The following is a 13192-nucleotide window of genomic DNA, read 5'->3' as shown; positions in this document are numbered from 1 at the left end:
GTGTTCAAAACAATGGTTATAAGGATGCTCAAAGAACTTAGTGAGAACTTCAACAGCATAAAAAAAAGGATATGGGAACCATACCAAAAAAAGCACACAAGTAGAAATGAAGAATACATGAACTGAAATAAAGACTACATTACAGGGAATCAACAGTAGAGTAGATAAAGCAGAGGATCAAATCATCAATTTGGAAGTAAGAAATCAGAAAACACCCAATCAGAAGAGCAAAATGAAAAGAGAATTTTAAAAAGAATGAGAATAGTGTAAGGAGCCTCTGGGACAACTTAAAGCATACCAACATTCAAATCATGTTGATGCTGGAAGAAGAGAGAGAGCAAGAAATTGAAAACGCATTTGAAAAGAATGATGGAAGACGTCACAAACATGGTGAAAGAAATAGACATACAAGTCCAGGAAGTGCAGAGAGCCCCAAACAAGATAAGCCCAAAGAGGCCCACCCCAACACATGCTAATTAAAATGCCAAAGGTTAAAGACAAAGAGAGATTCTTAAAAGCACCAAGAGAAATGCAGTTAGTTACCTATAAGGGAGTGCCCATATAACTGTCATCTGATTTCTCAACAGAAACTTCTCAGCCTAGAAGGAACTGGCATAAAATACTCAAAATGATTAAAAACAGGAACCTATAACCAAGATTACTCTACCCAGCCAAGCTACATTTACAATAGAAAGACAACTAAAGAGCTTCCCAGACAAGAAAAAGTAAAGGACTTCATCACCACCAAATCAGTATTACAAGAAATATTAAAGGCTCTTCTTTAAGAAAAAGAAGAAAAAGAGATCAAAATTATGAGTATTAAAATGACAATAAATACATATTTATCAACAATTGCTTTAAATGCAAATGGATTAAATGCTTCCATTAAAAGATATACAGTTACAGAATGGATAACATAACAAGACCCTTACATATGCTGTCTACAAGAGACTCCAGACCAAAAGACAAACACAGATTGAAAGGGATGGAAAAAGATATTTCATGAAAATGGAAACAAACTAAAAAGCTGGGGTAGCAATACTTATACTAGACAAAACAGACTTTAAAACAAAGACAACGAAGTAACCAGTAACTCCACTCGGAATATTTATCTGAAGACCCCAAAACATTAAACTGAAAGACATATATATCCCTATCTTTACTGTAGTACTATTTACAATGGCCAAGATATGAAAGCAACTTGGGTGCCCACCAACAGATGAATGAAGAAGTGGCATATGTGTACAATGGAATATGATTTAACCATAAAAAAAGAATGAAATCTTGCCATCTGCAACAACATAGATGGAATCTAGAGGTTATTATACTAAGTGAAATAAGTCAGACAAAAACAAAAGCCAGATGATTTCACTTACATGTGGAATGTAAAGAACAAAATAAATGAACAAGCAGAACAGAAACAGACTCATAGATACAGAGGAAATTTTGATGGTTGTCAGATAGGAGGGGAGTTCAGATGGGTGAAAAAGGTGAAGGGATTTAGAAGTACAAATTGGTAGTTACAGAACAGTAACAGGGATGTAAAGTACAGCAAAAAGAAATCCTATATAATAAAAGAGTAATATGCAAATTAACCATCACTCCATCACAAAGATGGTGGAGGCCATGGAGCTGGAGTGAGCAGGAGGCTTGAGTTGCACCGGCGATGGAGGAAGCCAAGCTTCCTGCCTGCCCTGAGCTCTGCTTAAGGCTACAAAGTTTTTTTTTTTTGTTTTTTTTAAATATATTTTATTGATTTTTTACAGAGAGGAAGGGAGAGAGATAGAGAGTTAGAAACATCGATGAGAGAGAAACATCGATCAGCTGCCTCCTGCACATCTCCTACTGGGGATATGCCCGCAACCCAGGTACATGCCCTTGACCGGAATCGAACCTGGGACCTTTCAGTCCGCAGGCCGACGCTCTATCCACTGAGCCAAACCGGTTTCGGCAGAAACATTGATGAGAGAGAAACATGGATCAGCTGCCTCCTGCACATCCCCCACTAGGGATGTGCCCGCAACCGAGGTACATGCCCTTGACAGGAATCAAACCCGGGACCCCCGAGTCCGCAGGCCAATGCTCTATCCACTGAGCCAAATCAGTCAGGGCTTACAAAGTTTTAATTATAGAAGATAAATAAATCCCAGATACCTGCTTCCAGCCAGCATGGCCTCCGCTCAAGGAGGGGCTGGGAACCTGGGTTGCCACCAGGGGCAACCCAGCTTCAAGCAGGACCAAGGCAACAAAGTTTCAATTATAGAAGTTAAATAAATCCCAGATACCTGCCTACACCTGCGGGCGTGGCCACCCTGAAAACAGCCCTCAGCCCCTCACCCAGGCTGGCCACACTCCCATGGGGTGAGGGTCCCCACTGCAAACAGCCATCAGTCCCCTCACCCAGGCTGGCCAGGCACCCCAGTAGGGACTCCCACCCTGATGGGGGTGTGACCAGCCTGAAAACAACCTCAGCCCCTCACCCAGGCTGGCCAGGCACCCCAGCGGGACCCCCAACCTGTTCCGGGACACCCTTCAGGGCAAACCAGCCGGCCCTCACCCGTGCACCAGGCCTCTATCTACACTAATAAAAGACAAAGATGCTAATTCACCGTACTTTCGCTACGCCCACCAGCCAATCAAAGAGTATGCAAATTAACCCCAAGAAAGATGGCCATTAAATTTGCATACTGCAGGTGGGGCGGGCAGCGCCAGACACCACCCGTGGGATCCGGTCCGCAGATCAGGGACCGGGGAGGTGGGGCGGTCAGCGCCAGATGCCACCCGGGGAGGCGGAGCTGGCGATTGCCCCGGCCAGAAGCCTGAAACCTGGGCAGGGTCAGAGCTGGTGATTGCACAGGGCTGGGGGTCCCCTGCCCAGTCCAAACACCCTGGCCAGAGGCCCGAGGCTTGGGCAGGGGCAGAGCGGGCCAACGGAGTGGGCTGGGGGTCCTCTGCCCAGGCATAATGCCGGGCCAGAGGCCTGAGGCCTGGGCAGGGGCAGAGCCTGCGATTGGAGCAGGCTGGGGGTCCCTTGCCCAGGTTTAAGGCCCCAGCGAGAGGCTTGAGGCCTGGCTAGGCGATTGGAGCAGGCTGGGGGTCCCCTGTCCAGGCCTAATGCCCTGGCCAGAGGCCTGAGGCCTGGGTAGGGGCAGAGCTGGCAATCGCCTGGGGATAGGGGTCCCCTGCCCAGGCCTAACACCCCGGCCAGAAGCCTGAGGCCTGGGCAGGGGTGGAGCCTGTGATCAGAGCAGGCTGCAGATCCCCTGCCCAGGCCTAAGGCCCTGGCCAGAGGTCTTAGGCCTGGGCAAGCGATCGTAGCGGACTGGGGGCCCCCTGCCCAGGCCTAACGCCCGGCCTAAGGCCATAGGCCTGGGCAGGGGCCAAGCTGGGGATTGGTGTGAACTACAAAGGAAACACATTTTCTGACCGCTCATTGGCTAAGCTCCCTGTATGCCACTGGTAATATTCTTAGTAACTTGGGTAATAAGAATCCAAGAAGGTGATGTAGGGTTTTTCCACCTCAGTCCTGGAGAAAAATCGAAGGTTTGCTGCTGGAGGGGCTAAGAAATATCATATCCTGCCCTAGCTGGTTTGGCTCAGTAGATAATGCCTCAGCCAGCCTATCACAGGGTCTGGGTTCAATTCTGACCAAGGGCATGTACCTAGGTTGCAGTCTCTTCCCTGGCTGGGGCCCAGGTCAGCACTCATGCAGGAAGCAACCAATCAAAGTGTTCCTCTCACTTTGATGTTTCTCTCTGTCTTTCCCTTTCTCTTTCACATTCTCTAAAAATCAATGGAAACATCCTCAGGTGAGGATAAAAAAAAAATAATAAAGAAATGTCATATCCTATGAAAGACACATCTTGAAAATGCCTAAAGAAAGTTGTCATTTTTTCATGGTGAAGGGAATGGAGTCTGTGTTGATGAAAACACCTTGGTGGCTGCGGTGACTGGCTGCAATAGTGGGGTGATGGGCTTGGTGCCTTCCCCTGATCAGCCCGGTCGCCTCCCACAAAGGGAGGCCAGACTGCAGCTTAGGCCTGCTCCACAAGGGGAGCAGGGAGCAGGCCTAAGCCATCAGTAGGACATCCCCTGAAGGCTCCCAGTATGTGAGAGGGGGCAGGCTGGGCTGAAGGACCACCCCCCTAGAGCATGAATTTTGTGCACCGGGCCCCTAGTCCTATATAATAAAAGGGTGATATGCAAATTGACCCTAACAGCAGAATGACTGGTCACTATGACACACTGACCACCAGGGGGCAGATGCTCAATGCAGGAGCTGCCCCGTGGTGGTCAGTGCGCTCCCACAGGGGGAGCTCTGCTCAGCCACAAGCCAGGCTGCGGGCTGCCAGCACAGTGGTGGTGGCGGGAGCCTCTCCCGCCTCCTCAGCAGTGTTAAGGATGTCCGACCGCAGCTTAGGCCTGCTCCCCGCTGGCAAGTGCACATCCCCCGAGGGCTCCTGGGCTGCCAGAGTGATGTCTGACTGCCAGCTTAGGCCCGATACCCCAGAGAGCAGGCCTAAGTCAGCAGGTGGACATCCGCCAAGGGGTCCCAGACTGCGAGAGGGCACAGGCCGGGCTGAGGGACCTCTCCTCCCCCGAGTGCACAAATTTTTGTGCACCAGGCCTCTAATCTATCTAATAAAAGAGTAATATGCAAATTAGTCGGGGACGCCAGCAGGAGCCGGTGGGCTGGCTGCAGTGCCGCAAGAGGCCGGGGATGAGACGCTGAGGCTGCGTCAAATAAAATAAAATGTGTTCACCTGCCCTAAAGCACAAACATCCCAGCAGAGAACTCAATGCAGGTTAATGTGTAATCACAATGATTACACAATAAATCACAATGATCACATAGTACTGATTACACAATAAACTGATTTTCACTGGAAAAAAATAACATCTTCATTTAAAGATGCCCCAGTAAGGCTGCTGAGGCTTTCATCTGTCCCTTTCTACACCAAAGATGACAGGGTTCAAGGAGGAAGGGCTCCAGTTTCGTTTTCTGAGCATCCAGCTAGGAGGTCTCCCTGGGGTGGCTCTACCCTCTGAGACCTGCACAGGACAGGCGCTCTGCTCCGGCCTGGGAGCCCTCAAGGGAGGTGCAGTGAAGTGCTTTCCCTCCGACCCTGCTCTCCTTGGGAGTCCAGCGCTGAGGGCGCTCTCCCTGGGAACCCAAAAATCCGCTTCCCGGGGTGACTGTGCAGCAGCCAGGCCTGGCGAGCCATGGAGAGGGAGACCTAACCATGCGGATGTGTACACTGGCGGAGGCCACGCAGCTGCCATAGTTGAAGTCGTCCTCGATAGATGACCAGGTAGTGGGGATTGGAGTCGGCCATGTCAGCAATGGAACCCCAGCTCCCCACTGAATGACTAGAGCACATGGACCTCAACGGTTCTCACTCACTTCCTGAGCAGCAGGTCAGCCCCCACCAGGGATCAAACCCGAAACATAAGTAGGTGCCCTGACAGAATGGAACCCAAACCTTTGCTGTGGCAGAGGGGCTCCGACCCATGACAGGGGCCAGGACACAGCAGATGGGTTTTGTTGAGGGGTCCTGACAGGTAGTGTGCAGCACTGTGGGTTAGAACCTCCTCCTGATACAACAAGGTTGGGGGTTGGATCCCTGGTCAGGCCACAAACAAGAAGCAACCAAAGAGAGCATAATAAGTGGAACAACATACTGGTGTTTCTCTTGCTCCCTTCCTCTCTCTAAAATAATCAATCAATAAAAATAAACCCTCTGGTTTGCAGAGTTGCTAAAACAGTTAGAAAGTGAAGTCTTATCCCTTCCTGTTCATCCAACAAATACTTCATATGGCCCTTCAATAATCACACTGGGGATGGGTGTTTGTTTTGGTTAATCCTCAGTGAAGACATTTTTGCATTGATTGTTTTTTTTGTTACAGAGAGTAGAAGGGAGGGAGAAAGACAGAAACTAATGTGAGAAACATCAATTGGTTGCCTCTTGCTGAATACCCGACCAGTGCCCTGGATTGAGCCTGCAACCCAGGTATGTGCCCTTGATCGGAATCCAACCCTTCAGTCTGCCTGCAGAAGCACTATCCACTGAACCAAACCAGTGTTTTTCTTCTTTTTAAGTCCTTCTCTAAGGGTATGTTTTTTTCATTGATTCTAGAGAGAAAGGAAGAGAGAAAGAAAGAGAAAGAGAAAGATCGATCAGTTGCCCAAGTAATCCCACAGGGATGGAACCCAGAACCTGTGTATGTGCCCACACTTGGTATCGAACCCATGACCCTTTGGTGTGTGGGAGGACACTCTAACTACTGATCCACACTGACCAGGGCCTGGAGGTACATTTAAAAAATTTTTTTTCAGATCTGCCCTGGCCAGGTGTCTCAATAGTTTGGAGTCTCAAACTGTACACCAAAGGATTTCATGTTGGATTCTAGGTTAGGGCACATACTTAGGTTTAGGTTAGATCCCGGTGGGTCAGCAGGTGCAGAGGCAGGCTACCGGTATTTCTCTGTCACATGAATGTTTCTCTCTCTAAAAATCAATTTTAAAAACATCCTCAGGTGAGAATTAAAAAATATATTTATATATACATATTAAAACATTTTTAGATCTAAAATTTTATTTGGTTCTTTTTTAAATTTTATTTTTCATTTACAGTTCATACTCAATATCCTATCCTATATAATAAAACCCTAATATGCAAATCAACGAACGGTGGAATGACTGGTCACTATGAACCGACCACCAGGGGGCAGATGCTCAACATAGGAGCTGCCCCCTGGTGGTCAGTGCGCTCCCACAGGGGGAGCACCACTCAACGAGAAGCTGGGCTCATGGCTGGCGAGCACAGCGGCAGGGGCGGGAGCCTCCGTGGCAGCACTAAGGAGCAGCAAGCTCAGCGGTAGGGAGCAGCAAGCAGGCAGGTGGTACAGAGCGAGGGGTCCCAGACTGCAAGAGGGCACAGACTGGGCTGAGAGACCCCTCCTCACCCTCAAGTTCATGAATTTCGTGCACCGGGCCTCTAGTATAATAAATATTATTGTATTAACTATGTATGGTATCAGATGGGTACCAGATTTATCGGGGGTGATCACTTTGCAAGTTATATAAATGTCTAATCATGAGATTGTATACCTGAAACTAATATAGTATTGTATGTCAACTGTAATTTAAAAATAAAAAAGTAAAATATAAAGCATACAATTTTTCAAGTCAAAAAAATTCATAACATCTCTTAGAGCACAGAGATGTCATATATAAGTACATTTGCATTGGATTTATATGAAGAATAAAATGCTAATATTTATTATGTTTATCATTTTATAATTCATGACAAAATCAATTTATAATAAATCTTTTTGAGTCTAAATGTTTTCCCAGTGTTCTGAAGGTCACCAATACCAAATTATGAAAACTACAACTCCAAGATAAATAAGTATTTTGATAAAATGATTTCCTTGATTTAGTAAAAAAAACCAAAACCCAAATACATATGAAAGAATACATCAGAGCCCTGGCTAAGTGACTCAGTTGGTTGGAGTGTCGTTCCATACACCAAAAAATTATGGGTTGAATTCCCAGGTAGGGCACATATCTAGGCTGTGGGTTTGATCCCCAGTCGAGGCAAGTACAGAAGGCAATTGATTGATGTTTCTCTCTCTAAAAATCAATAATCATATCCACAGGTGAGGATTAAAAATAAAAGAATACATCAGAAAATTCTTTTTGTATAAATTTCCACTGTTATTTCAATAAATCAGTTTTGTATAAAAATAAATAAGTCCTTGTCCTGGCCAGTATGGCTCAATTGGTTGGGCATCTTCTTGTGCACTGAAACGTTGCCAGTTTGATTCTCGGTCAGGGCACATTCCTGGGTTGTGGGCCCCATCCCTGGTAGAGGGCGTGCAGGAGGCAGCTGATTGATATTTCACTCTTACATTGATATTTCTCTCTCTCCCTCCCTTTCCCTTTTTCACTCTCTAAAAATCAAAGTATTTTTTTGCAATTAAAAATAAATAAATAATTAAATAAGTCTTTATGGATGGCCTTATGCAAGGGTGTCATGCTAGGTGATATGGGGTTGGATACAAGACGGAAACTAGACTATGCATGCCTTCAAAGAAATTACAATCCTATAGTTTGAATAATGGAAGCACTTCAATAACCTCAACGTCAGGCCAGATTGGCTACATGCATAAGAGAAATAGAGCTGTGAGGGTTAAAGGAAATTGGAGGAAACAGGACAAACTTGAAGGAGGAAATGGAACCTTATGACCAGAATTCTGAGAGGAAGAATAGGATGATGTCGGGGAGGGATGGATGGAAAAAATGTTCAAGGGAGCCCTAACTGGTTTGGCTCAGTGGATATGGCGTCAGCCTGCGGAATGAAGAATCCCAGGTTCGATTCCAGTCAAGGGCATGTACCTTGGTTGCGGGCACATCCCCAGTGGGGGGTGTGCAGGAGGCAGCTGATCGATGTTTCTCATAGATGTTTCTAACTCTCTATCCCTCTCCCTTCCTCTCTGTAAAAAATCAATAAAATATATTTTTTAAAAATGATCAAGGGAAAAATAGTATTGTCATGAAAAAAAGAATATGAGCATAGGCATGAGATAGAGAAGGATGGGGTACTTGGAGGACAATGAGTTGTAAGTAAAGGCTTTTAAGTTCATAAGATATATATGGGAAATATGGGAGCTAAGGTAGTTGAAAAGGGTAGTTGGGACTGAATCACAGAAGACCCTAACTGTTGAGTTTGAATGTGATTTGGCAAGCAATGAGGAGTCCCTAAGCATTTTAAGACATATAATTACAAATTTTATTTTCTTACCATATATAATTGTGTGCCATATAACACTGTTTTGGTAAACGAAGGACCACATATACAATGGAGGTAAACATACAGTCTAAGTGTGTGATAGGGTAAAACCTCCAGGTTTGTGTAGTATACTCTTATGATGTTCCCACAATGTGTCTAGTGACACATGTCTCAGAATGTATCCCTGTTAAGTGGCACATGGCTGTATTAACCATAGCCTACATATATATATATATATATATATATATATATATATATATATATATATATTTAAAGCTCTCTATGCAGCATAGCTAACACACATAGGCCTAATTCTATATTCACACACAGGCACATAGGTCTATTGATGAGGTTGAAACAAATGGAGGGGAAAAGGCCAAGTAAACGTGTGCCAGTGAGGAAAGGAGGCACAGGAATCAAATATTGTCACTTGTGTTATATTGACACTGTAGCTGAATAGTTCATTTTAATCAAGTGCTGGATTCCTTAAATAACAACTTGTTTTTGAGAGTCAGAGTAAGGTATTTGATGATGATGAACTATGGTCCAATTTTAGCTTTCAGCTATTCTTCATGTTTATATCTCACTCCAAATCCCAGCCATCTTCAGCATTTAAAGCCATTAAAATTCTTGGACCACAAGAAAAGACTGAAGTTAGGGGTTGAAAAGTTCAAGAGCACACCCATGACATAAGTGTCTGTCACATACTATAATTCCCTGAGCTAAAGCAACTAACCAAATCTTAATTATGGAAAAGGAAATACTGTGCCATTAATTAAAGAAAAAATAAAAGTCCAATAGCATTTCAAAATTTCAAATAACATTATATATACACACACACACATATATATATGTGTGTGTGTGTATGTGTGTGTGTATGTATATATATACACACACACATACACACATACACACACTAGGGGCCCAGTGCACCGTGAAAAGGAACTGTAGGATGCGAGGCTGTAGTGGGCAAAGGGGCAAATCTCAGCCCATCCTCTGCGCCCCTGCCCAGCCCTTCCTGCCCTGGCCCGCTGTCCCCTGTTTGACAGCAGCTCAGCTCCCGCCACCGCTGCTGCTCCCATGTGCTGATGGCACCAGCCCCACTCGCACCCCCTGACAGTGCAGAGCGATTTGGGCTGGTGCCAGCAGCGGGTAAGAGAGGTGGCTGCTGGCAGATTGCCCCTCAGGAATAGGGGGAGGTGGAGAAGCCCTGAGGGGCGATTGGGGCCAGCAGCTGCTGCTCGCATCCGCTGATGGCCCCGAGTGATCAGGGCCAGCACCAGGCGCTGGAAGCAGATGCAAATGGTGGCTCCAGTGCTGGCTGTGGGTGTGAGCGGGGCCAGCACTGGCAATGGGTACAAGCGGCGGCTCTGGTGCCGGCAGTGAGTGCGAGCACCTGGTGGGACCACGGCATGTGGGAGCAAAGAATTTTCAGTAATCACCAGAGGCTCACTCCGATGACAGCAATCAGTGCCCCGCCGTGGTCTGGCGCCCCGCTCACCTGCTCTACCATCTCGCTACGTCCAATGCCTGCCATGTTCAGCACTCTGCCGCCTGCTGCAGACGCCTGCCATGTTCTGCGCGCACCTCCTGGTGCGTCATAGCAACTGGTTGTTCGGTTGTTCCGTCATTTGGTCTATTTGCATATTAGGGTGTCATATATATATATATATATATATATAGACAATGCAGAAAAAAAACAAATTACCTCATGATCATGAGTGGCCTGTCTGGCTGCATCTAAAAAGTATGAAAGAATAAGAAAACATTAAGTTAAAAAAGCAAAACAGAGCAATAATTAGACCCAAGGAAACAACTGTACCAAACCACAAAAACTACTGGTATATGTAGGATAGCACAACATATGATATTTTCTCTTATGGCTTTGTTAACCAGTTAGTCAGTATTTATTGGTTACAATTAGACACAAGAGAAACAGCAGACACAGTTCTTACCATTGAGGAGAATACAGTGAGAAGGTGAATAGGAAACATATGCCAAAGGTTGGTTGCACAACATTACAGTTTTGCAAGCAAAATGCCCAAAGTGTGAGAAGATGCAATGACTAAGGAATGACAGACTAGTTGTGAGTGAGGTGTCTTTGGAGCTTTTCCTGAAGAAAGGGAACTTAAAGCAATACTTGTAAGGGTGGGAGGAACAATTTTAAAGGAGAATAAAAGATCCATGAAGACCAGGATCTTGTCTATCTTGTTCACTGGTGCTTTCTTAAAGGCTAGGTGAGAGGCTGATGTGTAACAGGAGGTGCTCAATACATATTTTTTGAATGCACATATACGTGAATGCATGAATGAAAAGGATGATTATCTGAGACTGTGAGAAATGACGTATAAAAGGTTTAGAGGTGTTAAGGCAAGGCAGTTATGTGGTTTAGTAGACAGACTTGGTTAGAGACAAAGAAATAACTATACTAGGAATTAGAAAAAAAGCACAGACATCTAAAAGGGGTTTTGGAGCACAAGCCAGACTGTTGATACTGATATGGAAACCAATTGGAATTTATAAATCAGAGCAATGTGATTTTAATAAAATTCCAAGATAATGCTTATAAGTGAATGTAGTATAATAGAGGAATGATAAAAACATATATTTTATATTTATCACTCTAACAGTAGGCTTTGTGACGCTCATCACACATAGAAAACTACAAATATATTTGGTTCTGGTTCTGATACCTTGTCTTTGAGATTTGCCTTTCTGACGGTCCTGGGTTTTCCTACTGAAGACCTTGTAGGCCTCAGTCTTCTGATACTGCTCCAGTTCCTTCATGTAACGCTCCTTATCTCTATCTGCTTCATCAAGGTAGCGCTAGGAAAGAAATGTGGAATTATTTTAAAGAAACAGATCTTATTTAGATAAAATATCAATGAGCTATTTGAAGAACACAGAGGCCAATTAGAACATGGTAAGAAAAGTATATGGGGAATAAGCTTTAAGGAGAATTAAAAATGTCATATAAAATAGTATAATCTCTAAATTGTAAAATAAATAGGTGATTCTGACTTTTTATAGACTATTTCCTTTGACTTAATGAAGACAAATTCTATTGAGGTAATTCTTATAACAAATTCACAAGATGATGATTATAGTTATTTTTCTAAGCCTATATATATAATTCTACATGGCCTCTAGAGTCCTCAAGATGACAGCACACCACATAGACACATTTAGTGTTCCCAGGAGAAAGGATGAAATATTACTTTGTTTCTCTAATTCCCCACCCCATTCTGAGGGAATGATCTCATACATCGATTGGCCTTTTAAAAGCCAGAAGAGTGGAACACTAAAGCCAGAAGACACAAAGAACATTAAAAAGATGACCTCATTCTATGGGCCTAAAATAGACTACTGTGAGAGAGCTTATATCTACATACTTTGTGCTATTCATTATTTAAACAAAGTCCAGTGATCTAGCATAATTTTGTTTAATGCCTATTCTTTTCATTCATCAATTAGGTTTAAGAAATAAAGTGTAAAAATACTGCTTCTAAATAAACATAAACTATAGTCAGAAATTATGTTAAAGACCTTGTTGCACACAAAAGCCAAATGTAGGGAACACCCAAATGGCCAAATCTGGGACAATTTAGTACCAAGATACTTAAGTACAATAATAAATTATAAACCATTGAGAAAAAAATTCATATGGCTATAATAAATAAGTATCAACCACATAAATATACAAATGGGGAAGGAGGAGGGCTCTTGCTTAGAGTTGAATGTTGAGGGCCAACTGGTAAGTGGGAAATGAGTGCTAGGGTTGGAAAATGATCATTTTGCAACCACCATGGTAAAGATTAGATCAGGCAAATGTCATCAATGAATGCGAAATCTGTGGGGAAATTTTGATACCGATATTTGCATGTTCTCCATACACTACTTATTAATCACTAGGGGCCTGGTGCACGAAATTCGTGCACTGGGTGTGTGTGTGTGTGTGTGTGTGTGTGTGTGTGTGTGTGTGTGGAGAGTGTCCCTCAGCCCAGCCTGCCCCCTCTCACATACTGGGAGCCCTCAGGCGTTGACCCCCATCACCCTCCGATCACCTGATCGGCCCCTTGCCCAGGCCTGACGCCTCCGCCAGAGGTCTCAGGCTTGGACAGGGGACCCCCATCTCCTCCCGATCACTGGCTCCACCCCCTGCCCAAGCCTGACGCCTCTGACCCAGGCTTCAGGCCTGGGCAAGGGGACCATCATATCCCCCCAATCCCCGGCTCCGCCCCCCACCCAGGCCTGATGCCTCCGCCAGAGAAGTTGACCCTCATCACCCTCCGGTCACCAATCACCGGATCGGCCCCTTGACCAGGCCTGAGGTCTCCGGCAGAGGTGTCAGGCCTGGGCAGGGGACCCCCAGATCCCCGTGGTTGCAGGCTCCGCCC

At 45.0% G+C, this 13192-nt stretch overlaps 1 protein-coding gene across 2 annotated transcripts in view; it reads right to left on the bottom strand.

The window, feature by feature from the left end:
* HMG20A (high mobility group 20A) overlaps positions 1-13192 on the bottom strand; it is a 145278-nt gene that overhangs the window by 37301 nt on the left and 94785 nt on the right. For both annotated transcript variants that reach the window (XM_081084623.1, XM_081084624.1), the window contains 2 exons: positions 11489-11621; positions 10504-10535 (listed from right to left, as the gene is read on the bottom strand). In XM_081084623.1, coding sequence (XP_080940749.1) covers positions 10504-10535; positions 11489-11621 — 165 coding nt within the window. The remainder of the gene's footprint in view (positions 1-10503; positions 10536-11488; positions 11622-13192) is intronic.

This window comes from Myotis nattereri, assembly GCF_964212035.1.
Source record: "Myotis nattereri genome assembly, chromosome: 1".
Lineage (NCBI taxonomy): Eukaryota > Metazoa > Chordata > Mammalia > Chiroptera > Vespertilionidae > Myotis > Myotis nattereri.
This window is presented reverse-complemented; position numbering and strand designations above follow the sequence as displayed.